The sequence below is a fragment of the Prunus mume genome, linkage group LG4, assembly GCF_029339155.1.
Source record: "Prunus mume cultivar Tortuosa linkage group LG4, ASM2933915v1, whole genome shotgun sequence".
NCBI classification, from domain to species: domain Eukaryota; kingdom Viridiplantae; phylum Streptophyta; class Magnoliopsida; order Rosales; family Rosaceae; genus Prunus; species Prunus mume.
Window position 1 is genome coordinate 2,690,689 of NC_142701.1, and position 27,875 is coordinate 2,718,563.

At 38.2% G+C, this 27,875-nt stretch overlaps 2 protein-coding genes, 1 non-coding gene and 1 pseudogene across 5 annotated transcripts; all 4 read left to right on the forward strand.

Annotated features, from left to right (window-relative positions):
- The first annotated feature begins 373 nt into the window (after nt 1-373).
- On the forward strand, nt 374-3,784 carry LOC103328539 (formin-like protein (DUF1421)). Of its 2 annotated transcripts, none has more exons than XM_008230936.2 (3): nt 374-743; nt 1,581-1,871; nt 2,424-3,784. In XM_008230936.2, exons 1-3 carry the CDS (start codon nt 591-593, stop codon nt 3,567-3,569), a joined length of 1,590 nt encoding a protein of 529 aa, XP_008229158.1. In that variant the 5' UTR covers nt 374-590; the 3' UTR covers nt 3,570-3,784. The 2 variants fall into 2 exon arrangements, with proteins under 2 accessions (XP_008229158.1, XP_008229157.1); XM_008230935.3 differs by having other exon boundaries at nt 376-743; nt 1,578-1,871.
- Nucleotides 3,785-9,572: 5,788 nt separating this feature from the next.
- On the forward strand, nt 9,573-12,234 carry LOC148917657 (zinc finger BED domain-containing protein RICESLEEPER 2-like; annotated as a pseudogene). Its single transcript, XR_016125812.1, has 2 exons — nt 9,573-11,849; nt 11,955-12,234. The product of XR_016125812.1 is annotated as a zinc finger BED domain-containing protein RICESLEEPER 2-like (transcript).
- A 6,899-nt stretch (nt 12,235-19,133) lies between these two features.
- GSL05 (glucan synthase-like 5) lies at nt 19,134-25,951 on the forward strand. Its single transcript, XM_008230843.3, has 2 exons — nt 19,134-24,582; nt 25,566-25,951. Exons 1-2 carry the CDS (start codon nt 19,279-19,281, stop codon nt 25,569-25,571), a joined length of 5,310 nt encoding a protein of 1,769 aa, XP_008229065.2. The 5' UTR covers nt 19,134-19,278; the 3' UTR covers nt 25,572-25,951.
- Nucleotides 22,226-22,305, forward strand: LOC148917658 (small nucleolar RNA J33). Its single transcript, XR_016126511.1, has one exon. It is a non-coding gene; the product is annotated as a small nucleolar RNA J33 (small nucleolar RNA).
- Nucleotides 25,952-27,875: the final 1,924 nt, after the last annotated feature.

Below are 27,875 nucleotides of genomic sequence, written 5' to 3' on the forward strand. Positions count from 1 at the left end.
TATCAAATATTTTTAATTAAATAAATTGACGGAATTGAGACATTGTACTGAATTTGTTAACTACTGCAATGACGGTAATGAAATTAAGAAAATTAATAAATCATGGTGACTAAACATAATTTTGAGCCAAATTCCAATAACCAAAAGTGTAATTAATTCATTAAAAAAGAGAAAGAGAAGAACAAAAACAAAGTCAATGTATTGTTGTGATATAACACTTTGAGTTTGGTGATTTTATGAAAATAAAAGGAAATATGGGGAGAAATTAGAGAAGTTGAAAAGTGGACTTATATACAAGCCTATATCTGCAAAATCAAAAGCATGGTCGGTGAGCCTCATCCTTATCTTACCGCAAACTCCAGCACTATCTTCCTCGTGTTTCTTATTTTTATGCAAAATAAATTAAAAAATTCCTGTTCCCATTTTATTATTACGAAACTTGCTTTGGCAGGCAAACCCAAAACCAAAAATTAAAGTCTCTCTCTTTCTCTCTCTTTATATTTCTCTGCATCTCTCTATCTTCTTCACCTCGATTTTCTCTTTCTGGAAAACCCTAACTTTCCCTCTCTACACTTCCGATCACTCCCAACATGGCGTCTGGATCATCGGGTCGGGCCAACCCAGGCACACAGGGCTTCGATTTCGCGTCGGACGACATTCTCTGTTCGTATGAGGACTACGGCAACCAGGACTCCTCCAATGGCAACCACAGTGACCCAGTGATGGGAAATAATCCCAGCAAGGTACTTTTACTGCTTTCATCTATGGACGTTGTCGTGAGGCTTTGGTTCTGGAGGTTGCCGGATCTAGGGCTTGGCTGATTGCGCAGTAATTTCGTGGGATTTTAAGGGCTTTCTTCCTATTGGATTAGGATTTCCGATCTTTTGCATAATTGCGGATAATTTTTTATATGGCATATTTAGCATATATATTTGGTATGTATTGGTAAAGCTCTGATTTTTTAGGACGAGGAAAGGAGATAATTTTTTAAATCCTTTATTTTCCTTTATTTTTCTAAAAATGAAATTGAACAATGGTTTAAGATAGTGTTGCAAATTGGTAATAAAATGACACGAGCTTGATTTTGTCACTCACGGCCAATTTTGGTTCTGATTGGTGTAGTAGATGAAGGGTAAGCTTGAGATTGCACGTAGAGAACATATAAACCTGCCTTGCTGATGAGAGAGGATAGGTATTGTGCGTGCTTGTATTTTTGGACTGAGAAAGATGGTATTTATGAACCAGAAGCGTTCGGTTTTTATTCCTTTTGTTGGGGAAATTACTGTTTTATTCATTTTTTGGGGAAATTACTGTTTTATTCCTTTTGTTGGGGAAAATAATTGTCACCCAAAGTAAGTACTATAGTTTTGTAGTTCAAAAGGTTATTGGTTTAACCACTCACTATGTTGGAAGTTGAAGAACCTTTCTACTTCTCTTGTTACAAAGTTCCATTTTTATCTATTGCATTCATCAAATCTTGCATCTGACCCTTGTTACCTAATCTAAAAAAGGCTCTAAATTACAAGTATAGTAGAACTTGTTCTTTTTTCTAACAAGTGGCTGTTATATTCTACTAGCAGCAGGATTTTCATAAAAGTAGGATGGCGAGACAATCAATGTTCTCTTCTGCTGCCTATAGCCAGCCGGAAGATTCTCTCCACCAAGATGTAATTGCAACTGTTGAAAAGAGCATGAAAAAATATGCTGACAATCTCATGCGCTTTCTTGAAGGAATTAGTTCACGGCTTTCACAATTGGAATTGTATTGCTACAATCTTGATAAGTCAATTGGTGAGATGCGTTCTGATTTAGTTCGTGATCACGGGGAAGCAGATTCAAAGCTCAAGTCTCTTGAGAAACATCTTCAGGAAGTGAGTTGCAACTCTGAATTAAGTGTTTCAGAATCTTCAGATTTATGTTAAATTTGTTCAGTTTGGAATATGATTTGCATGTCTTTCTTGTTGTCATTGTTTATCGGTCTTTTTATTCACCTGCATAATTGTGCTGATATGATGCTTTTGGTATTCAACTGTAGTGATGCTATATTATTTGGGTGTTAAAGGTTCTGTGGTAGAAAAGTATTGGCAGGAACATGAGGATGATCCTGTAGCCCTATATAGTTTTTTGGATAGAACTGTCTTTTTCTTAGTTCTTTTAGGAATATGACTTTCGGCAATAGATTTCATTTGTATAAAGTGTGAAATCTGGAATGCGAGGTCTTCAAAGTGGGTTTATGAGTATAAACTTTGTTTGTCTTGCCCAAAAAATCATGTCTTGATTTTGCTTTTCAGTACATAAGGTTTTAGAATCTTATAAATAGTTTTGGTGTAATGTATACTGATTTGGAGCCTCAGTTACACCAGAAAATTATTGTTTGATGGCAAAGAATTCTGTTTCATTGTTGTGTAATTGACCCATTTCAGGTTCATAGGTCTGTCCAGATCCTAAGGGACAAGCAAGAACTTGCTGAGACTCAGAAAGAATTAGCCAAGCTTCAGCTTGCACAGAAGGGATCTGCTTCATCAACCCATTCCCAGCCCAATGAGGAGAGAGCTTCCCCACCTACCTCTGATGGTCAGAAGACTGACAACACGCCTGAGACACATAACCAGCAATTAGCTCTAGCCCTGCCCCATCAAGTAGCGCCACAACCACAGCCGGTGGCACCTCCCCCACAGGCCCCAACTCAGAATGTGACCCAACAATCATCTTATTATTTATCTCCAACCCAGTTACAAAACCCACCTCCACCACAACATTCTCAGAATCAATATTTGCCTTCTGATTCTCAGTATCGAACCCCCCAAGTGCAAGACATCCCTAGGGTGGCACCACAGCCAACACAATCTCAAGTAAATCAGACACCACAAGTCCAATCTTTCCCTCAGTATCAGCAATTACCACAGCCTCAGCAGGTGCAATTTCCCCAACAGTCCTCTATGCAACCCCAGATGAGGCCCCCATCGACGACAAATGTATACCCTTCCTATCCACCAGGTCAACAGACAAACCCATCTCCTCCAGAGGCTGTGCCAAGCAGCATGTCAATGCAAGTGCCATATTCCAGTATTCCTCAGCAAGGACCTGGTCGTTCTGATGCCATGCCTTTTGGATACAGTGGAGCTGGTAGACCAATACAACAGCAGCCTCCACCTCAGCAATTGAAGGGTGCTTTTGGAGCGCAAGCAGGTGAGGGATATGCTCCTGCTGGGCCTCACCCTGGACTTCCTCCAGGGAGTACATATATGATGTACGATGGTGAAGGGGGTAGAACTCATTATTCTGCGCAAGTGCCTCATTATGGATATCCTCCGACAAGTGCCTCTCATCAGACTCCACAGCCAACAACAGCACCGAATCTTATGGCTCGGAATCCACAATTCATTCGTAACCACCCTTACAGCGAGTTGATTGAGAAATTGGCATCCATGGGCTTCAGGAGTGATCATGTTTTAAGTGTGATTCAGAGGATGGAGGAAAGGGGGGAACCCATTGATTTTAATGCCGTGATTGACAGGTTGTCAAATGTACATTCATCTGGGGGTCCTCAGAGGGGATGGTCAGGGTAAAAGAATCAGCATATTATCTATCTTCCATTTGGGTGACAATCATTGCGTGTGTTTTATTACGCATTGAATAAAGGCTTATGGTGTCCTCATATATATGGTTTGAGAGATACTAGGATTATTGTATATTTGTGACCTCATTCGAAAACTTTAATGGTTGTTTTATGCCATGCTTTGCTGTCGAGCAATTGTAACACGATCTCCCTCTGTTTCCCCTACCTCGCATGATATTGCGCAGATGACTGAACAAATATTCAGAATTAGCAGGTGCTGTGAAGTCTAACTCAATGTTTGGGATATATATATATATATATATATATATATATATGTGATGCTAATACTTTCTCAAGTATGCACCCCTGTTGATATTTATCAAGTTATGCTGGTGTTTGATGAGGTTGAGCTTTTAGATTGGATTGCTATGGTCAATGAATCGCCTTATTATCCCTAAAGATTACAAGGCCCTCTTTGGTCGAGAAAAGTTTCATTACTTAGAAACAGAACATTACAAGAAGTCGGAAGTCGGTTCTCTTTCAGGTTTTTGTCCCTCCCAGTCCAAGTGTTTAATTTTGGGCAAGACTAAGGATTTAGATGCTCACAGAAGATCACATACTTTCCAATTTTGTCTTTAGTTGCTTCTCTATCTTCTTTATTTTTTCCATGAACACGACAGGTAAAATCATCCTGACGGAGAATTCTCAAAATGACAAAATTTGAATTTGGATATATGGGGTGGGTGGTGGGGTCCATCCAGCGTGTTGATGCATCAGGTTATATTTGTCATCTTCATTATTAAAGAAAATATTCTTTTAGTAACTTACCACTACCTCAAATAATTGAGACTTAATGGCCGATTGATCTTGTTTAATATTAAATTCATATAACCGTATGATGCGGTCGATTGCTTTTCTACAATGTTAAATTAAACTAGATGAGTAATCAAATAAGCCTTGGAAAAGTTGTTGAGCTTACAATTTCGATGTGTGCAATTTGGATTGGTTCAACCCAAACTCAAGGTGCCTAACTCGACTTTTAACCCAATTGGGTGGGTTAAAATATGGCGAAAATTCACCCGAATCGAAACCTAAAACAACCTCAACTCAATCATTTGTTGAGTTCGGCTCGGTTGAGGCTTGCCCTTGGATGCTTAACCCAATTTGTAACCTAAATTCATTCCAACACTTATTATCCAGGGCACTTCATATTATATGAACTACATGTATATTTGGATAATAGATGACAGTGTTGCTTTTCTGTTTCTTTAGGTTGAAACTTAGAACTAGAGTTGTTTTCTATATGTTATTCCGTAGTTCAATTGCAATTTGGCATGCTTTAAACTTTGGAACTAGTACTGATGCTAATTTCTTTTTAACTTTTGAGTGGATGTTGGTTTGTGGAATTGAGTTTTGAGTTTGTATTAATCTAGGATTGAAAATGGTGATGGTAAATCAAGTTATAGGCAAGCAAAATCTTGCAATATAAGGTGTTCTAGGGTTGAGCCCAACCCGATAAAGCTGCGCATCTTGAGCTTAGCTTGCATTCTGAAGATTGGGTTAGGATTGCGTTGACTATCTAAGAGCATCTCCACCCACAAGGGTTAAGTCTAAGGTAAGAGCAAGCAAGGGCTGCCACTATTCACGTGAATAGTGTTAGCCTTGCCATTTGTGGTTCCACCCATGAGTGCTAAGTCTAGGGCAAGTCTAAAGTAATTACTATTCACTTAAATTTATTTTTTATTTTTTATACTTAAAACATTGATTTTGATAAGCTTTACGGATAAGATTTTCAATTCCCAAGTGTTAATATTTATCGTAAAATCCTCACCTAAAAATCAAGATAACATTTTCGGATAAAATTTTGAAATTAAATTGGTGTGGAAAGTGAATAATATTGGTAGGTATATATAGAAAAAATTTCCATAATTTTTTGATATTTTTTTGATATTTTTTAAATTTTTTTAAATTTATTTAAATTTTTTTTAGCCAAAAATTGGACAACCGTTGGATTGTGCAAGATTTTTTGATCGGAGGCTCCAGGAGAAGCCACATGGCTTGTAACCATTGGGCAATGTGGGCTAGTGGGTCCAAAAGTAAAAAAATTTGAAAATCATTCGACGTCCATGGTGGGGTCAATGAGGCAACACCACAATTTATGCTGTGGGCTTGCCCGGCTGGTGGGTCCCACGCCTTGCTCGACTGGATTTCCTATGGAGGTCTCTTGGGCTTGCCAGGGGAGCCTTTCTCCCAATTTAGGTCTGGCGCTGGAGATGCTCTAACCCACTCGAGTTGCACACTTGTGCTTGAATGACTCTTAGATATTATTTTTTGGGTAAGTTTCATATTGATATCTTGTAGTTGTATTCTTAAGGCATGTTAGTACTCGTGTTTTAATTTTAACAATCATGTGCCCTCAGTTTGTAATTTTTTTTTTACAATGTGGCTTTGCTGTTACCATGGATAGAAGATAAAATAGAGAGGAGTGATGAGAGAGAGGGGGACGGAGTTTGGTGCGATGGAGGTCCTAACAATTGCCAAGTCTCAATAAGAATTGTAATAATTTTATACCAAGTACATTCATGACTTGTATTGTGATGTTTTAGACAACCTGCAAAATAAAACACGTATTATACTCACAAGTGCACAAACCGTTAGTAATAAAGTCTATGTATGTGCAGGGTCGATCCCATAGAGATTGGATCACCTAATTCCATTTGATTTCCTAGTGAAAATTAGAAAAGAAAAAGAAAGAAAAACAAAATTACAAAGTCACACAACTCTAATGCTAAAATCACACTTTAAACACACACCACATTTGTTTTTGTGGGGGTGGTGGGTTTTGAAATGAGAAACTAATTCTAGAAACACCTATGAAAAGAAATACTAGCTATGAAGATTAACAAACATAAGTGACAAAATGTAATCTAAGACAACTAAAACTATAATATTTGAAAGTCATCCCCACACTTTTACTCAAGTTATTGAATACTCAAAGCAAATAAACTCTAGACACATTGCTGAAAATATTTGCAATTAAGACAGGTTTAGTGGCTCAAGATGCATGATTCTCTCTAAAATAAGTAATGTGCATGTTTAGTGCTACAATACTCGTGATTCCCATAAAATCAATCTATGTGTGCTTAGTACTTCGATTTAATCATATGAAAAACCCATTAAGTTTGAAGAGAATATGAACATCACAAGAACCCTAATAGCATGGTGTTTACATTAGGCATTCAAGAAACCAATTCATATGGATGATTCTTACTTCATCCATTAGTTGCTTAGGAAAACATTGAAGGTACATATAATCTCAACAGTCTCAAGAAACATGCTTTGAAAGGTAATCAATCAAAGAAAAACATACATCAATAATAAATTATTTTAGTGAAGAGGAATTCATCATTTGTTGTCAAGAAACCAATTCACATGATGCTCACTTAGAAAGGATTCAATCATTTGTTGCTAATTAGAAATTATGTTCTTAGGTATCTTACACAACTTCTCAACTTTAGTTAGAATGCATACAACCTAAGGTGATTAATCAAAGGAAGCAAACACATAGTGTCACATCCCAGGATCTACTCCGCCGTATCACAATATTTTCCTTTTTGGGCCCCCTTCTCTGCCCTCAAGGTTTTGTTTCTGGAAACTTACAAGTAACTTCAAAGTGGGTCACCCATTCTGGGATTGCTCTAGCCCCAACTCACTTAACTTCGGAGTTCTCATGACTTTGAAGCCAATGAGCTCCCAAAAAGCCTCGTGCTAGATGGAAGTGGGCATGCACATATAAGGCACATCACCCCATTTCCGTTGGTCGATGTGGGATGTTACCATCCACCCCCATTAGGGGTCCGACATCTTCGTCAGCACACTCGCACCATACGGTAGAGTGGCTCTGATACCAAGTTGTCACATCCCGGGATCGGCTCTGTTGTAGCTAGGGATGGGCATATAAACCGAAAAACTAGAAAACCGAACCGAATCGGATGAAAAAAACCGGAAAAACCGAGTTGACTAAAAGTCAACAAAACCGACCGACGTTCAAACCGGTTCCGATTTCGATTTTACACGAGATAGCACGATCGAACCGAACCGGACCGGTCCAGTATTTAATATATATTTTAAAATATATTATATATAATGTACAATATAAAAAATATTATTTTATTAGGCCAGTTCTATTTTGTTAGAATAGAACTGGCCATATCCGATACAGGCCCACTTTAGTTACTCAAATTAGGTTTTCGCTTTTCCCCTCGACTCTCCTCCTCTTCTCCTTATTGCTCTGTGACTCTGTCTGCTTCTCTTCTCTCAGACGCAGCACCACGTCGCCGCTCCTTGCCGCCGACAACGATAATCACGCAGCGCAGACCTCAAGTAAATCATGATCTTCCTCTTCTCTCTCTATTTGCTTGCTATTATGTCTCCTCTTCTCCTTTTCTTTGCTGTGTAATTTTTTTTCTTTTTTTTGCTGTCATGCTTATTGCTAAGAATTAAAGGGAAACCAAATTGAATACTAAAAACATCCAGATTTATCATTTCAAGGTATCAGAATAAGTTTGGATTACATGGAGTTTTGCTGAGTGCTACTATTGTTATTTTAGCTCCCTGTGCATACCGTGCTGTATATCGATTCAGAAAATAATGCATTGTTGTATAGAGAAGTGACCTGTGTGTAACTTCTGAAACATTGTGTGGTTAATGTTTCACTAAGATCAGTAATATAATTATCTATGAACATTTATTTTGCTTCAACAAGGAAAACGCTTTGGGTATTGATTAATTTGTGACATCGGCTGTTTTGAGTTCTTCAGGATGAATGAACTTACTAACCTGTTAACAATCTATCTCAATCACATCCCACATTTATAAATTTTTTTTTTTCTTCAGGTTGACTTTGTTATGCATTGAAATTTCTGAAACATATATTGTGATTGAGAGGAAGCAATGAGCAAAGGGCCTTCCTCACATATTGAGTATTGACATTGAAAAAAGGTAGGGGTACGCATTAAAGACTGACTTTCTCAAAACTTGAGGAAGAGGTACGCATTATATCTGCAATACCAAAATTAATCTGTTGTTTTATGAGATATTGTGAAATTTTAGCTCAGCTGTGTTCAATTTTAGCTCTAGTTTCCCTCAATTGATTTACTGTTCGATCGATGTGTGTTTCAAGCTTGCTGTAGACAAGTAGAACTAGAATCATTACCCAAACATTGAAAAGCAATCCCGTAGAAGCTTGCTGCTGTTTGTGCAATTTTTATAATGGCTTTTGAAAATTGCACAAACGGGTTGCTGTCATAATGCTAGATTATAATGGGTAGGACTTTAGCTTGCTGTTGTCATAATGCTTGATCCCTTTTTGTCTTTTTTGTTTTATTTAAATAATGGGTTGTTTCTTATATTTTGTTTTTCTTCTGATTATGTTCGGATTTGAGCTAAATGGGCTTTGTAGGATTTTTCTAATTATTGTAATTTTGATGTAATGTGATTTGAATTGGGTTTTTCGTTGAATTGGTAGCTGTCCAGTTTGTCAATGAGTGAGGTTCTTGAATTTCATTTTTGCCTTGCTGATCATTCATCATAAAATAGTTTAGTGATTGCTGATTATGATAGAAATGAAAAGGGTGTATAGTTCCAGTATTGTAAGTTGTTTCTGGTCAGAAGTTAGTTGTTTTCAATTAACATTCAGTTTGATTTCTATGGGCTGTGTGTTTGTGTTGGAAAGTAGGTTGCTTCTTTGGTCAGCAATTTTTTTTTTGGATACGCTTAGCAATCACTATAACTTGTTTGAAGTAAGTTAAATTAGATAATTAGATAATATTGTTGCTGTATTAGTTTATGTTGTATGTATGTTGCTGCTGTATTAGTTTAATTACATAATATTGTGTGAACTCTAAGTTAAATCTCTCTCTCTCTCTCTCTCTCTCTCTATTAGTTTATTGATGCTGTATATTGATATTATTGTATGCTGCTGATTTTTGTATTGATAAATAATTAGGTGCTGATTTTTAAATATTAAAAGAGCGATGGACCAATTTGAGCAGTTGTCTAGTAATAGTAATGAAGTATATTCTTCTTCCGCATCCGCTTCTGCTTCCGCATCATCACCATCACCTACTATACCAATAACCCAACCTCAAGCCCAAACACCCTCTCAACATAGTTGTCTTCCACCATTACCTCCTTTAGAGACTAGAAAGCCATCAAGAGAAAAATCGGAGGTGTGGGATCACTTTGAGAAATATGATGATGTGGTTGAGACCGTGAAGAAGGATGGTAGCAAATCTTTGACAAGTAAAAAGAGAGCTAGGTGCAAGTATTGCCTTACTAGTTATGCCGCGGACCCTAATGTGAATGGGACGTCAAGTTTGAAGAAACATATTGAGTCCATATGTAAGAAATTCCCTGGGAGTGTTGGAAAGGATAAAAGGCAAAAGACCTTGTCGTTTGACCAAGCACTTGGTGGTCTTTCAACAACCGGGCATACTAAAGAAGATTGGTTAAGGTCTTGTGTAGAAATGGTAGTGATGGATGAGTTGCCTTTTAGCGTGGTTGAAGGTAAAGGGTTTAAGAGATTTTGTGAATCATTGAACCCTCATTTCCAAGTGCCATCTCGTAGGACACTTGTAAGGCATTTTATAGTTATGTATGAAGAGATGAAACAAAAGTTGAAATGAGAATTAGCATCACATAGAGTGTGTCTCACAACGGACACTTGGACAAGTGTTCAAAACGTAAATTATATGGTGATCACAGCACACTTTATAGACGGTGAATGAAATTTGCACAAGAGAATTTTGAACTTTTGTGTCATTGCTAACCACATGGGAAACTCAATTGGTAAACTCCTTGAGACTTGTTTGCTTCATTGGGATTTGAAGAAGGTACTCAACAATCACGGCCGATAATGCTTCTTCAAACACGAAGGCAATAGATTACTTGAAGTCAAAGATGGGTCATTGGAAGAATGGTAGTCTTGTATTGGAAGGAAAGTTTATGCATGTGAGGTGTTGTGCTCACATTGTCAATTTGATTGTTCGAGATGGCTTGAAAAAACTAGAGAAAAGCATATTGGCAATAAGGAATGCAGTTAGGTATGTAAGATCTTCTCCACAAAGGTTAGAGGAATTTAAAACATGTGTTTTGAAGGAGCGAATTGAATGCAAAGGGCTTGTAGTGTTGGATGTTCCAACTAGGTGGAATTCAACATATTTGATGTTGGATGCCGCTTTGAAGTTTGAAAAAGCCTTTGTAAGAATGGGAGAAGATGATGATGCCCCATTTGCGTCTTAGTTTGGTGAAGATGAACCGGTTGGGGAAGATGAGGGGATGGTTGCATCTCATAGGCCTAAAAAGAGGGTAGGGCCACCAACTAAGGAAGATTGGAGCAATGCACTTACCTTTGTCAATTTTTTAAAGGTATTTTATGATATGACATTGAAGATGAGTGTTTCTTTGCATCCGGCTTCTCACACCACCTTTCATAATTTGATTGCAATTGAGGGTGAAATTGGTGATTTGTTCTTTGGAGAGCAATTACCAAGTGAAACTCACACCTCCACGGTTTTGAAAGATATGGCATGTAGCATGAAGGTGAAATTTGAAAAGTATTGGGGTGATCTTGATAAAGTGAACCAACTTTTGATGGTAGCACTTGTTCTTGATCCTCGGTACAAGTTGGGGAATTTGGAGTTTGTATTAAAGAGGAGGTTTGAAAACCCACAAGATGCTACTAAGAAGAAAAATGAAGTGAAAGAGCTTTTAATGAAGCTTTATGAGGAGTATGTTATCCCACCACCTCCTACTCAATGCACTAGTGCTAATGGTGATACTAGTTCTACTAGTAGTATTACTAGAACAAGTTCTAGCAAAAAAGGAAGAGGAAAGCACCTTTGGGAAATGGAAGAAGGTTGGATAAAGGAATCCCAAGCAAGTAACACCGTGATATTGGAGCATGAAGTTGATAGGTACTTAACCGACCCAATTGAAAAAATGGTTCCCAACTTCGATATTTTAAAGTGGTGGAAATTTAATGGGGTTAAATATCCAAGTTTGTCACTTATTGCAAAGGATGTGCTTGCTATTCCCGTATCAACAGTGGCTTCGGAATCATGCTTTAGCACAAGTGGTCGGGTGATTAATTCTTTCCATGCTTCTTTAACTCCTAGGATTGTGGAGGCCTTAATTTGTGCTCAAAATTGGTTAAGGTCCGATGACATCTCCGTCATACAATATGAGCCAACCATTCAAGAAATGGAGTTTTATGAATCTATTGAGTCAGGTATTTGTTTTTAGTTTTATGTGATTTTAATGATGTATATTATAATTATATATATAGTTTGCATGTTTGCCTAATGTTTTAATGTGTTTATGTTTTTATTTGTAGATCTTACAATTTTACCGGCACCTACCAACTCAAGTCCTTCTACATTCCGGTGATCATTTGATATGTGAAGTCTTCATTGGTGTTATGTTTTAATTTTTGGCTTATATTTCGAACTTTTAATTTGGTTTGTAATTTAATTATCGATTTTTACATTGGGTTGTATAATTTTTAAGATTGTATGTTTGGATTGGATAACCATGTTTTGTATGTTTGGATTGGATGGCCACATTTTGTATTTGGAAGTTAAAATGCATATGCTTGGCATGTAGAAATTATTTAAGTTGAGGCCAAATTTTTACATGAATCTGAAACAGGGCTTTATCTTATATGCTACTGAAGCACAACATAAACAGATTTTTTACCCAAAAAAAAAGGCCCAAACCGGAAAACCGGAAAATCGGACCGGGCCAACCAGTTCGGTTTGGTCTGATTTTTCCACTGTTTTTACTAAAAACTGAACCGGACCGGACCGGATGAACAGATCGGTTTTGGTTCTGGTTCGAGCTCTGCACCAGACCGAACCGGACCGTGCCCACCCCTAGTTGTAGCACAATATTGTCCGCTTTGAGCCCCCCTCTCTGCCCTCATGATTTTGTTTTGGGAACTCACGATCAACTTTCTAGTAGGTCACCCATCCTAGGATTGCTTTAGCCCCAACTCGCTTAACTTCGGAGTTCCCATGACTTTGAAGCCAATGAGCTCCCAAAAGGCCTCGTGCTAGATGAAGGTGGGCATGCACATATAAGGCACATCACCCCATTTTCGTTGGTCAATGTGGGATGTTACACATAGCATATTAATTTAGTGAAAAGGAATTCATCAACAACATCTAGAAATCTATAAACTCAAAGCATCAAAATAAAAGTGTAATCATGTTTAGGGCTTCAACCTAAGCCTTTGAAAAATAAGAAGTTACATTGAAACTAAGAAAATACAAGAAATAAATAAAATAAACTAAACTAAAAACAAGGAAGAGAAAGGGAATTGCATCTTCAACCTCTTGGATCCTTGCATTGAGGCTCCCCAAGACTTTCTCCAATTATCATGTCATTCTCCCTTCTCTTTGTTTATTCCTTGCTCTCCTCATTCTCTAAAAATCAGAAATTGTAAAGTATAGAGAATGAATGAGCTTGCTTGGCTGTTGCCCCTTAGCTACCTTCTCATCTTTCTTTCTTCCTACTTACTCCATATGATACTTCACCTTTCACCCAAAGTTCTTTGGTCCTTCTCTCCACTTGTCTTCACTTTCATCATTTCTATGACTTTCAATATCTTGAGGGAGATTACAGCTTATCTAAGTGAAACATTATTACCAAGTGGTGTGGTAACAAGTAGAAAATGGAGGGTGACATCCAAAAGAGGTAAATATGGTCGAAACCACAATTCCAGAGTTTGGATCGATGGTGGATCAGTTGGATAGTCCATGCTTATTCAATGGAGCTTAAATTCGGATATGTTATAGTCAACATCCATTGGAACAAGTTTCATGAAGAACTTCACCACATCTGAGTACCGAAACATGCTGATCCAAGACCAAGAATTTGACCTACGAAAATTAGCAAAAACAGATTTTATATTCAATAATGCACTTTTAGCTCACATTTATTCTAACCAAGGTCAAATATACAAAAATACAAGAAGTAGAAGACTATAAAAAGTCAAGGATTAACTCAAAACATTGGGTGAATGACATGATAAATCATGTATAAAAATGAACCCAACAAACTTCCCAAACTTATCTTTGGCTAGTCCTCGAGCGAAAATAAAACTAAAAGAAGACTCAAAACAATCTTTCCAAACATTTTCCGAAGAGAGAATGATTCATACACATGCCTTAAAATTTTTCATAACAAAAACTCAATTTTAAAGATCATTCACAAGGCGGCAAATGACAGGACCCGCCCTGAATTCCCCCTCAGAATTAGTGACGAACCCTATTGTCTGTCCAACATTTAGCTGATGTTGGACCCACTTTACTAAAAAGCCCTTTAACCCTAATTTAATCTTATAGACAATTCAACTTCTACCGAAATTTCGGCAGAGTCTTCCCTGTAATTGGAACATTTTCCAATTTACAATACTTGCAAACAAGTACCAGAACAAACCCAACTTCTAGCATGAACAAGGTAAAGACATGCACAACAGTTAAAACTATTTAAATGGGCCTTTGGCTCTCTACTCGAACTTAAAAACGAGCAGCTAAGAGCAACTAAAGATTTAGTTTGCAACCTGGGAAAAATAAAAGGTAAGAGAGTGATAGTAGCGCATTCCTACAGAGTGGACAACAATGATGCCTTGACATGGTGGTCTCAACCTTGGATGCCTAGAATCTGGGGGGCACAAAACAGAAAATGTGAGTGGACGAAAACAAAGCGTTAAACATAATTTATATTCAATATAAATAACCTCCTCCGTTTTAGAAAATAATTCCCAAAACACCATGCAATAGATTTCTTTGGTAAATGTACAGAAATATCATCCAATACAAGAAAATATTTCAGTTCAGTAAAATTTCATATCATGACATACGATAAGGAAAACCATTTAATTAATACTTCTCAAGAATTTAATCCTTATTGTAAAATCGTAAATTCAAGACCACCAAAGTAAACCCGTTAATATAAAATATAATCATCAAAACCAAAATCCTTTTTCCCGCCATCATTCCAATGCAAAAATACAATATGCCAAGTAATTTCCAAATATCCAATCTCAATTCTGAAGTTCATTTTAAATGTTCATACTTGTGCAAAGAACTCTCAATGCACATACTCAAGAAACCTCAACATGGAAATAAATCCACACACACACACACACACACACACACACACACACACACACACACACACACACACACACACACACACACACACACTCACCACACAATCGTCATGTACCGCGAAAAAACAATCAAACACAAGGACACACACACTCACCACACAATCGTCATGTACCGCGAAAAAACAATCAAACACGAGGACTGTTTTTAACTAGACCACATGGCAGAATCCTCTATACTCATGTGACTAGGGATGACCAATCTAATTGGGGGACTATTGCTCCCCAAACACGCACGGAAAAATCCTCAATACACGTGCGGTTGAAATAAGTCTTATGCGCACAAACAACCCCTTTAAGGCCTCTACGGTACACCCCGTCATGGGTGCTCGAGTCTTGACACACCTCCAAGAGTTACTGTGTGCCGAATGTATCCAAGTATCCATCGTATCCAAGGGGAGGTACATGTAATGGTGCAATCCATAATTCCAATTTCCAAAAATATGTTTCCAAATAACATAAATAAATATATAATAAAATAGCACCCATAATTCCTTTATGAAAACCATAAAAAAAAAATCATAATCAAGAAAAACGCCAAAAACTAAAATAAACCCATTTGATTTCAATAATATCCAAAATACTATATTCATATACTTAAGAAATATAACAGCCTCCGAGAATCCTAAAAGAAAACGATAATAAAATCCAATACACCATATTTAAAATTCCAAAACCATATAAACCAAAATCCCATGTTCAAATTTCATAAACAAACCCAATATCACCAAATGCAAAATCACCATAGTCCAAAACCCAAATCGATATACTTTAATAATAATAATAATAATAATCATCCTAGGAAATCCCATATCACACTGTAAAAGCCAAGACTAGCCCGATAATAAAATCACATAACCTCATTAACCCAAAATAAACCAATTTCCAATCAAATCACATTTATGCAAGCAATTCCATATTTGAAAAACAATGATCATTTAAAAACAAATGTCTACTCACAAAAAGTCCAATGCTGCTCAACCATGAGAGGGCTCTTCTCATGGAGTACGCGAAGAATGAATACCTATTTGAGAGGATAAACGAACTTAGTGAATAAAACTACCCAACAACAAACTTTAACTCAAAACTATAGTTTTCGAGTCTTAAAGTGTGCACAACCTTTAAGAAGGTTTATAAGGTCATTATAGTACTTCTCGAAGGATGAGGCGGTTTCAGAAGACTCGTGGTCAATTGAGCAGTCAAACTTTCCATATTGGTGAATTGGGCCCGTAGGGTCCACGACCTCCGATTTCCTATCCAAAAATTCCTATAGGTCCAACAAAATCTACTCAACAAACTCTACTAAACAAGTCCAGAAGGTTTGCTCTTGATTAAATGGTTAAATTAAGCCAATCGCAAGATCGGATGACGATCAGTTCACCTAACTCTAGAATCATTGACTTGGAGTATCCGGGATTTCGATTCTTGATCTGCAAGTTCCTACATGATCATAGAGGTACAAGGAACATCATAATTGAAATTGGAACTGGGCAATCATTTGTTTTGATAATATGAACCGCTTCTTCAAGCTGAATTTGACGGTGCTAAAGTTATTTTACTTCTTCGAGGTGAGGCACTACGAGAAGTAAGCCCAAGTTCGTGTATGCAATGCCAAGCTATTTGACAATCTCAACCAAGGAGGTCATGAGTGGCATGTCGATGTGTTGAAGGTCAGCGGAAGGTGGGAATGAGAGGTTGGCGACGGTCCCCTTCTTTCTCTCACCTACTGTTCTTTCTCTCACCTACTGCGATGATATGTCATGCTCAATTGATATGCTTCAATTTTATTTGAATTATTTAATGTGCGAATAATTGACTTTTGTCTTCTGCTTGCAAAGAATGACATCAACAAGAAACTAGATCTTGAGCCGGACATGGCTAAGGTCCGCTGGACCTTGAACATTTCTGCGTTATTTTGCGAATAACGCTGGCTGTTGATCGAGTATTGGAAGAAGGCTGGTGGCCTGCCCCCGCCAAGGATATTGAGATATGGAAGCAGTATGGCTCATACTTGGATGATTAGCCTGCAGAACGAGAAGAGTCATCAACTGAACTCCCCAATATGAAGAAGGCTAATGCGAGGTCCTCCAAAGATGAAGCTACAACCTCGCGAGCAAGGGATGTGTCTCGTTAAGAAATAAGTCAAGACTTCCTTATGCTATGATAAAGTTTGCCACATGTCCTATGGAACATACCAGTGAGGAACTTGAGAAATTTATGCAAGATACATTCTGAGAGGCTGAATCGGTAGGGGATACCTAAGGAACCTGCCGATTGTGGGCTAGCTAGTGAGCAATCAACAGTTGGTGTCGAGGGCGCCTACCGATTGCGGGATTGGACTTGCCAGCGTGGGTCACAGGGCCTTGCTTGGTGTCAGATCCTTTCCACGTGTTATGGCATGAGAGGTCAGTCAAATATGGTACAAACAACATGTGTCATCTTTTAATTGATCGGCAAAATATGTGTTCCAAATGGTTTTTAATAAGAAAAATTTTATTGAGTGAACAACTATTATCTAGTTTCATAAAAAGAAAATGATAATTTTTCTAGGAAAAAAAAACTTTTAATTGATGTTTAAGATTCAGTATAAATAATATAAAAACTCAAAACCGAGCATAAGTTGAGATTTAGTTTCGTTGGATTCAAAGTTGGAGGCCATAGGTTTAAAACCCATCAATTTAATTGAATGTGATCTACCATACTGTCCCATTACAGTGGGTAGTGGCAAGTGGCGGTGGGCATGTCCACAGAAAGATCGACAACGATAGTCAGCGATGGGCAATGACGGTGATATGTTGAGGTGGCATAGGATATGACACATGAAAACATATTGTGATAACACATGACAAGTGAAAGGTTGTAGAAACCTTCGTATCTAGAAGATGGGCATATGACCTATTATTTAAAATCAATTAAGTTTAATATGACGTTGACCTAATATGAAAGTGAAAATATAACTTGATGAAATGCTAATAATATAAATTTTTGCTAACTATACACTAATTTGTCTAATTATAAATAAAATCTGTCCTCTTTATTTTAAAAAAAAAATCCTCAAATACAGCTCCAACTTCGAAGACAGGATCCGGCCTTGACAGATTCCAGAAGCACCAAAACGACCCTTTCAATTTGAAATTTCTCTTCTTATCTTTTAAGAAAGAAGCCGCGTTTGACCTTAACATAAATACCAAATTAATGCATAGATCTAGACGTTAACTTAGCATTGGCCGTTGGATTGGGGAGGGGATATTTGCCAGCCAGACGCGCAGCGCATACAGACACAGTAGAAGAATACAAATGATTGTCGACTTGCGAGGTGGAAAAAGCGCCTAAAAAGAAGCAAATTAACATTTTCTTAATTTATAAAGTATTAGATTCTCTTTTTCTTTATTTATTTTTTGCCTTTTACCAGTCACCTTTTCTAGAACTTCAAATATACAAGCAAATAAATCTTGCCTAATTTTGCAAATAAATCATGGCATTAGTGCTTCAGCTCATGGGTCGGTCTACAATTTCTTTTTTTAATTTTTCGTCACATAAGTAGCTATATTCAGTACAAATTTTTTATTTTTTGTCACATACAAATTGTTTTAGGTTTAACTATGCCAATGTCCTTTGAAAAATAGTCTCTGTCTCATATTATCTTCTGAAAGTCACCACGACCCATCTTCTCTAATAATAACTCATTTTTGCGGTTCATTCCCCTCTTTCCTCCATTTGCCGATTCAATTGTCAAGTCAGTCAACTAATCTATTCCACTTTTCTTGTAACATGTATACCCAAAAAACGTCATGTATCATATGTAGGTTAGAATAATTGGCTAAAGCAGTGAACTCCCTCTTTCACCTAAGTTCAAAGCCTCCTCACCAAAGATGAGATCAATTTAGAGTAATTCATACTATCATTATTTGAATCCAAAATTGTCATTATTCAACTTGATGCTAACATATATTAATAAAAAATATATGAGTAAACTTAGAGTCTAAGAAAACTTAACTCAAAATAACACGATTTGGCATGTAATTAGGTACCAGTAGGACTTCCCACATGTGAATGCCAGAAAAATGGTAAATACCAAAGTTGAAAATTTCGAAGTATGTCCATACCATAAACACACGCACAAAAAAGAGAGAAACAAGAAAAAGAACGCTAACGGAAAGAGCCAAAATATTTGAAATTAGACGGTAACTGGTAAGACAGAAGAAAGAGAAAGAGAGAGAGAAAAGCGGAGGACCGGAAAAAGGAAAAAGCAATGAAACGACAGCGTTTCAACCTAAACGCGCCCCCTCCACCCTCTTCCTCTCTCTCAGAAATTCCTTTGGCACGTTAAAAACCATCTCCAGCTGCCCCCTTCTTCTTCTTCTTCTTCTTCCACCTTCTCTCTCCCTCATCAGAATCCAAAACAGCAAGCAGAAAACAGAAAAACTAAAACCACCGCCCAACGCACACTTTCTCCGGGCTACCTCCTCTGCCGAACCTCCAGGCCATGAGTATCCGCCAGGGTACTCAATCCTCCTCCTTCGACCCGGACTCGGAGCCCTACAACATCATCCCCGTCCACAACCTCCTCGCTGACCACCCTTCTCTCCGCTTCCCCGAGGTACGCGCCGCCGCCGCTGCTCTACGCGCCGTCGGAAACCTCCGGCGTCCCCCATACGCCCAATGGCAGCCCCACATGGACCTCCTCGACTGGCTCGCCTTGTTCTTTGGCTTCCAATACGACAACGTTCGCAACCAGCGCGAGCACATCGTCCTCCATCTCGCCAACGCTCAGATGCGCCTCAACCCTCCCCCGGACAATATCGACACCCTCGACGGCGCCGTTTTGAGGAAGTTCCGCCGTAAGCTGCTCAAGAATTACACCGAGTGGTGCTCGTATTTGGGGAAAAAGTCCAACATTTGGATTTCCGACCGGCATCGTGACACTGCCTCTGACCAGCGGCGTGAGCTCCTGTATGTGTCGCTGTATCTCTTGATCTGGGGCGAGGCGGCGAATCTGAGGTTTGTGCCTGAGTGTTTGTGCTTTATTTTTCACAATATGGCCATGGAATTGAACAAGATCTTGGAGGATTATATTGATGAGAACACGGGTCAGCCCGTGATGCCTTCGGTTTCTGGGGAAAATGCTTTTTTGAATTCTATTGTGAAACCCATTTATGAGACCATTAAAGCTGAGGTTGAGAGTAGCAAGAATGGGACTGCCCCACATAGTGTTTGGAGAAACTATGATGATATCAATGAGTATTTTTGGAGTAAGAGGTGTTTTGAGAAGCTCAAATGGCCTGTTGATATTGGGAGTAACTTCTTTGTTACTTCTAGTAAGAGTAGGCATGTGGGTAAGACTGGGTTTGTGGAGCAGAGGTCGTTTTGGAACTTGTTTAGGAGCTTTGACAAGCTTTGGATCATGTTGATTTTGTTTCTTCAGGCAGCTATTATTGTTGCTTGGGAGGAGAGGGAGTATCCGTGGCAGGCTTTGGAGGAGAGGGAAGTGCAGGTCAAGGTTTTGACTGTGTTTTTCACTTGGGCTGGTTTCAGGTTTTTGCAGTCCTTGCTTGATGTGGGAATGCAGTATAGTCTGGTTTCAAGGGAGACTTTGGGGCTCGGAGTGAGAATGGTGTTGAAGAGCATAGTTGCTGCGGGGTGGATTATTGTTTTTGGGGTGTTCTATGGGAGGATATGGACCCAGAGAAATCAGGATAGGCAGTGGTCCTCCGAGGCAAATAAGCGTGTGGTGAATTTTCTTTTGGTGGCAGCGGTTTTCATCCTTCCAGAGCTTTTGGCCTTGGTCCTGTTTATTCTTCCTTGGGTTCGGAATTTTCTCGAGAACACAAACTGGAAGATATTTTACATTTTATCATGGTGGTTTCAGAGCAGAACTTTTGTTGGCCGTGGCTTGAGGGAAGGCCTTGTGGACAATATAAAGTACACTTTGTTCTGGATTTTCGTGCTTGCGACAAAATTTTTTTTCAGTTACTTCATGCAGATTAAACCCATGATTGGCCCTTCAAAAGCACTCGTAAAAATGAAGGATGTGAACTATGAATGGCATCAGTTCTTTGGTAACAGCAACAAGTTCGCGGTGGGATTATTGTGGCTTCCAATAGTTTTGATATACCTCATGGATTTGCAGATTTTTTATGCGATTTACTCCTCTCTTGTGGGGGCAGGAGTGGGCTTGTTTGCACATTTGGGTGAGATACGGAATATTGGGCAATTGAGGCTGAGATTCCAGTTCTTTGCAAGTGCAATTCAGTTTAATCTCATGCCAGAAGAGCAACTTTTGAATGCAAGGGGTACTTTGAGGAGTAAGTTTAATGATGCTATCCACCGGTTGAAGCTCAGGTACGGGCTTGGACGGCCATATAAGAAGCTCGAATCTAACCAGGTTGAGGCAACCAAGTTTGCCTTGATATGGAATGAGATAATTTTGATCTTCAGGGAAGAAGATATAATTTCTGACTGCGAGCTTGAGTTGTTAGAGCTGCCACAGAATTCTTGGAATGTCAGGGTTATACGCTGGCCTTGTTTTCTTCTGTGCAATGAACTGCTGCTGGCACTTAGTCAGGCCAAAGTGTTGGTAGATGCTCCTGATAAGTGGCTCTGGTATAAGATATGCAAGAATGAGTACAGGCGCTGTGCTGTTTTAGAAGCTTATGATTGCATCAAGCACTTGCTACTTGACATTATCAAACGTAACACAGAAGAGCATTCCATTATGACAGTCTTGTTTCAGGAAATTGATCACTCTGTTCAGATTGACAAGTTCACGAAAACATTTAAAACGACTGCACTTCCACAGCTCCATGCCAAGTTGATCAAGCTTGTTGAGCTTCTGAGCAAACCTAAGAAAGATGCTAATCAGGTGGTAAATGCTCTGCAGGCCATTTATGAGATTGCCATTCGAGATTTTTTTAAGGAGAAAAGAACTACTGAACAGCTGATGGAGGATGGTTTGGCTTCTCGTAATCCAGCTTCTTCTGGAGGGCTGCTTTTTGAAGATGCCGTTGAGTTGCCTGATCCTAATAATTTATTCTTCTATCGGCAGGTTCGGCGATTGCACACAATACTTACCTCTCGGGACTCGATGCAAAATATCCCAGTTAACCTTGAGGCAAGACGCAGAATTGCCTTCTTCAGTAACTCCTTATTTATGAACATGCCCCATGCCCCCCAAGTTGAGAAAATGATGGCTTTTAGTGTTCTGACCCCTTACTACAGTGAAGAAGTATTGTACAACAAGGAACAACTGCGCACTGAGAATGAAGATGGGATTTCTATCCTGTATTATTTGCAGACAATTTATGTTGATGAGTGGAAAAATTTTAAGGAGAGGATGCGCCGAGAAGGAATGGTGAGTGACGATGAAATATGGACAACTAAGTTGAGAGATCTCAGGCTTTGGGCATCTTACAGAGGCCAGACCCTTACTCGGACTGTAAGGGGAATGATGTATTATTATCGGGCTCTTAAGATGTTGGCTTTTCTGGATTCGGCATCAGAGATGGACATTCGGGAAGGATCACAAGAGCTTGGTTCCATGATGCGAGACATTAGCTTGGATGGTTTGACCTCGGAGAGGTCACCTTCTTCCCGGAGTTTAAGTAGAACAAGCAGTCGTGTGAACTTGTTATACAAAGGTCATGAGTATGGAACTGCTTTGATGAAATATACATATGTGGTTGCTTGCCAGATATATGGAACGCAAAAGGCGAAAAAAGATCCCCATGCTGACGAAATTTTGTATTTGATGAAAACCAATGAAGCGCTTCGAGTTGCCTATCTTGATGAGGTTTCAACTGGTAGGGATGAGAAGGAGTATTACTCTGTTCTTGTGAAGTTTGACCAGAAATTGGAGAAGGAAGTTGAAATCTACCGCATAAAGTTGCCTGGTCCCTTGAAGCTTGGAGAGGGAAAACCAGAGAATCAAAATCATGCCATTATCTTCACTCGTGGTGATGCAGTTCAGACGATTGATATGAACCAAGACAATTATTTTGAGGAGGCACTTAAAATGCGGAATCTATTGGAAGAATATAGGCGCTATTATGGTATACGGAAGCCTACGATCTTGGGAGTCAGGGAGCATATTTTTACTGGTTCTGTCTCATCACTTGCTTGGTTTATGTCAGCTCAAGAAACAAGTTTTGTCACATTGGGACAGCGGGTGCTGGCAAACCCTTTGAAAATTCGAATGCATTATGGTCATCCAGATGTGTTTGACCGGTTTTGGTTCTTGACTCGAGGTGGCATCAGTAAAGCTTCCAGGGTGATTAACATCAGTGAAGACATTTTTGCTGGCTTTAATTGCACATTGCGTGGTGGAAATGTCACACACCATGAATACATTCAAGTGGGCAAGGGAAGGGATGTTGGGTTCAACCAAATTTCCATGTTTGAGGCCAAGGTTGCTAGTGGTAACGGCGAGCAAGTTCTCAGCAGAGATGTCTATAGGTTGGGTCATAGGCTGGATTTCTTGCGGATGCTATCATTCTTTTATACCACTGTGGGATTCTTTTTTAATACAATGATGGTTGTTCTTACTGTGTACGCATTTCTTTGGGGCCGGCTTTATCTGGCTCTTAGTGGTATTGAAGATTCTATATTGGAAAATGATACTAGCAACAGAGCACTTGGTACAATCTTAAATCAGCAGTTCATTATCCAACTTGGTCTGTTCACTGCCCTTCCGATGATAGTGGAGAATTCTCTTGAGCATGGGTTCCTTCAAGCTGTGTGGGATTTCTTGACAATGCAGCTCCAGCTTTCATCAGTTTTCTACACATTCTCCATGGGAACTCGTACCCACTTTTTTGGGCGAACTATTCTTCATGGTGGTGCAAAGTATCGAGCAACTGGTCGTGGCTTTGTTGTGCAGCACAAGAGTTTTGCAGAGAATTATAGACTCTATGCTCGTAGTCATTTTGTGAAAGCAATTGAACTTGGTTTGATACTTATCGTTTATGCATCACATAGTCCTGTAGCTAAGGCCACATTTGTTTACATAGCCATGACCATCACAAGTTGGTTCCTGGTTTTGTCTTGGTTTATGGCACCCTTTATTTTTAATCCTTCTGGCTTTGATTGGTTGAAGACTGTAGAGGACTTTGATGACTTCATGAACTGGATTTGGTATCGTGGCAGTGTGTTTGCAAAAGCTGAACAGAGCTGGGAAAGATGGTGGTATGAGGAACAGGATCATCTAAGGACAACTGGCCTCTGGGGAAAGTTTTTGGAGATAATCTTAGACCTCCGCTTCTTCTGTTTCCAATATGGGATTGTATACCAGCTTGGTATTGCTGCTGGAAGTACCAGTATTGCTGTTTACTTGTTGTCTTGGATCTTTGTGTTTGTGGCTTTTGGAATTTTTGTGGTAATAGCATACGCTCGGGACAGATATGCAGCAAAAGATCACATTTACTATCGGTTGGTCCAATTTCTTGTCATTAAACTTGCAATACTGGTTATAATTGCCCTGTTGGAATTCACAGAGTTCAAGTTTGTGGATATTTTCACTAGTCTTCTGGCATTCATTCCCACTGGGTGGGGATTGATATTGATAGCACAAGTATTCCGGCCCTGGCTACAGCGCACTATACTTTGGAACGCGGTTATTTCTGTGGCTCGACTGTATGATGTATTGTTCGGGGTGATTGTAATGACTCCTGTTGCAGTATTATCATGGTTTCCTGGGTTTCAGTCTATGCAGACTAGGATATTGTTTAATGAAGCTTTCAGCCGGGGCCTTCGTATATTCCAGCTTGTTACAGGAAAAAAGTCTAAGGGGGACAAGGTAAATTTTAATCATTGATATTTAGGAATATCTTACCATCTCCTTCTATTATTTAGGAATATATTCCAGATCGTGTCATGCTCAATACATTGTGCAGTTAAATAATAAACTACTGTTGTTTTGTTTATTTGGCACTGGGCATAAAGTATGTCATTACTTGAAATGTCTGTTCTGTTTACCTGATGAATCTAAAATTTTATCTTTTATTATGTCTTTATATCTCAGTCATGTTAGAACCATTGATCTTGATTGGATGCTTTCTGAGCTAGTATGTACTGTCAAGCAACTGCTTCAAACCTTTGGAATTTGTCTATTTTCTTTTAGTCTCTGTGTCTGCTTCAAACCTTCAGATTATTTCCCCGTACTCTCTGCATCTGCTGCTGTCTCATTTTTCCTACACGTTTATTTCTGGTTTTCCATTGGTTTGCATTTGAATTCTTGCCAGAACTAATTATTATGATGAACTTGCATATATTTTTTTTGCTTTTCTACTGCTGTACTTATTGTTGAACTAATGTGACATCAGATATGGTTCAAGTATCTAGAATATTAAATTATACTGATAAATTTGTCTAGCTTGTTATATTTGGAGCCGTTATTCCGAGTTTCATAAGTGGTAGATTCTTGTTGGTTGGGGAAAAGGTAATGATTCTGAAGTTTACCATGCACTTCATGGATATTGTGGGTTGATGCAAAGAAATTGAAGTTTTACCAAATTTCTTTTAAACTCTCAAAATTTATTTTATTTCCTGTTTTGACATTGATGTCTGCACATTGGTTTTGGAACTTCACCTAGTTGCTTCCTGGAGTCATGATGCTGTTATAATGTTTTAGAAATTAGTTGTGCTCTATTTATTCGGTTTGCCCCTGTTTGAGCATGAATGGTGAAATTATCGTTTGCTTAAACCTTTTGTTATATGCAGTCGATGAGTTTGTATGCATAAGTTTTCCATGTTACTAATAGGATTGCATTCTTTTTGCAGGTTTGATGTCGGCAAGAGGTGTAGAAAGTCTCTAGAGATCGCAGGAGTTTGATTTTGGTTTTGATTTGCGGGGGCCTCTTGTGTGTGTTTCATGGTGGTCGGATTAATTTTACATTCACGGAGGAGAGAGGAAAATACCCATTTGTTCTTTGATGCTGGCTTCATCTTCCCAATTCATTACTTGTGTAATTAGTAAGTTTTCTCACAGATACAACTGATCTCTAATTGGGGAGCTCTTAGCATCATGCGGGGTTAACCTCCTGCATCTCAAAGGGTACAACTTTTTGCATTGTGTGTATACTGAGTATAGTTTTAGTGTGGTAGCTGCCCAGAGATGGTTAGAAACATTTTTTATTCTTTTGTCAGAAATGCAGCTTTTTTATTCATATTTTTTGACCTCCTATACTTTCGGTCTTGATCGGCAAACGCCGTGCTCCGGTGTTTTCGTTTGGCACGGAGTCATTTTAACAGATGGAAGTGTTGCGATCATTTGCAGTTCAACGATTTTACCAGACATGTTGACATGTGATGCCTTCCGAGGGTATGAGGTGTTTTTCTGCATTTAAATAATACAAATTTATAAATAAACCCAATCTTAGACATCTATTTATAAAAAAACTCAAACACTATTTAAACATAGAAACACACCTAAAATCCCCCAAAATCAACAATTGTATAATTTTTAGGTGTGTTTATAAATGGGTTTTGAGTGTGTGTAATGATGTGTTTTGAGTGTGTTTATAAAGTGTTTTGGGTGTTGAATTTTTTTAATAATTTCAGCCCTCATTTTGGATATTTTAGTAGAACTCTCAATAAATAATGGCTTAAATTAATGGGAGTTGTTTAAGAAGAAGGTCAAACAAGACGCGTGTACGGTTGCAAAGAAGTGACCTTTTCCATGAAGACAAAGTCATATCCGTTTAATTTAAATAGTTTTTTTCTTTTATTTTTTGTCGAGGAAAAATGGACAACAATCCTTCTGGAACATTACCGTTGGAATATTATGGCCCACATCCTGTAGACAGGACCAGCTGCAGAGTAGTGGTTCCCGTGAAAAGCAAAACCTTTAAGGGGTCTTCTAGAGTGAAATTTTAATAAATATGAAATGTTTTAGACATACACCAAAATTTTCACTTTTAAAAAGGTGAACTAATTAATTTAAAAGATACAAAAAAACTAAAAAAACTCAAAACAAGTTTCAAATCAAAATTTTGGATTAAATCTAAAATAAATAAGGATATTTTTGTCCATTTTTGCTTCTTTTAAAATTTTTCTCTCTCCTTTTGTTTTTTCCAAAATGTCCCAGGTCTTCTATATTATACTCAAAATATTGAGTGAAATTATAAAATAATTTTTTTTAAATATGAAATATACTTTAGAAATACACCAAAAATTCATTTATTATGTAAGAATTCGGTGTTAAAGTTCCTATACATTACGTGATTGTCACTAATTAATTTAAAAGATACCCGACACAAAAAACTAAAAAAAAAAAAAACTCAAAACAAGTCCAAAATTTTTTAAAAGGGACAATTTATTAAAAACAAAAATTTGCGAAAATCGTAGCAGTGTCTCTTCATTACCCGTCTGTCCCCGCCCCATGACCCTTCCTTCTTTAACACTCCACAAGACCTATGCATACCAAAAACTCCATAACCACCAAGCTTTATCTTTTTTTCAAAAGCCACCACCACACCTACCACTACCCTCCACCTATAAAATCACAAAAAATACAGATAAGCAACATTAAGAACCATTTAACACAAAAAGAAGAAAAATTTCAAGCAAAAAAGGCTTCAAATGTAAGACTTTTAAAAACCACACCTTTTTGTTAACGACTGTCATATTCCAGTATAGTGTAATAATACTGCTAATTTACTGTGTTGCTATTTCTAATGCATGTCTACCGAAAAAAGGATGAAGAAAGAAGAAAATAGACCAACATCCAAACCAAAGGCAAACCCTCATCATCCAAAAAGAAAACCAACAAGAAGCCAAAAACACCTAGACAAAAAAATGGGATGACCCAAACTATGTGTAGATCAAGAGCAACATACTCACTTTTGCAACAACGATCAACAACATCAGGGAGAAACTTCAACAAAGGAAAGATGTCTTGACACTGTTATCAAAAACACATTTTTGGACTTTCATCAAAGCATATATCCAAAAAAAGGTTAACAAAAGTAGAGTGCATGAAATCTAATTATGACATTGTAAGATTCATAAGACTATGACAAAAAAAGGAGGAAATTCAAGTTTCAAAATGGTAATAGTGAGATGAAAAGCAAAGATGTAGCTGAAATTTTT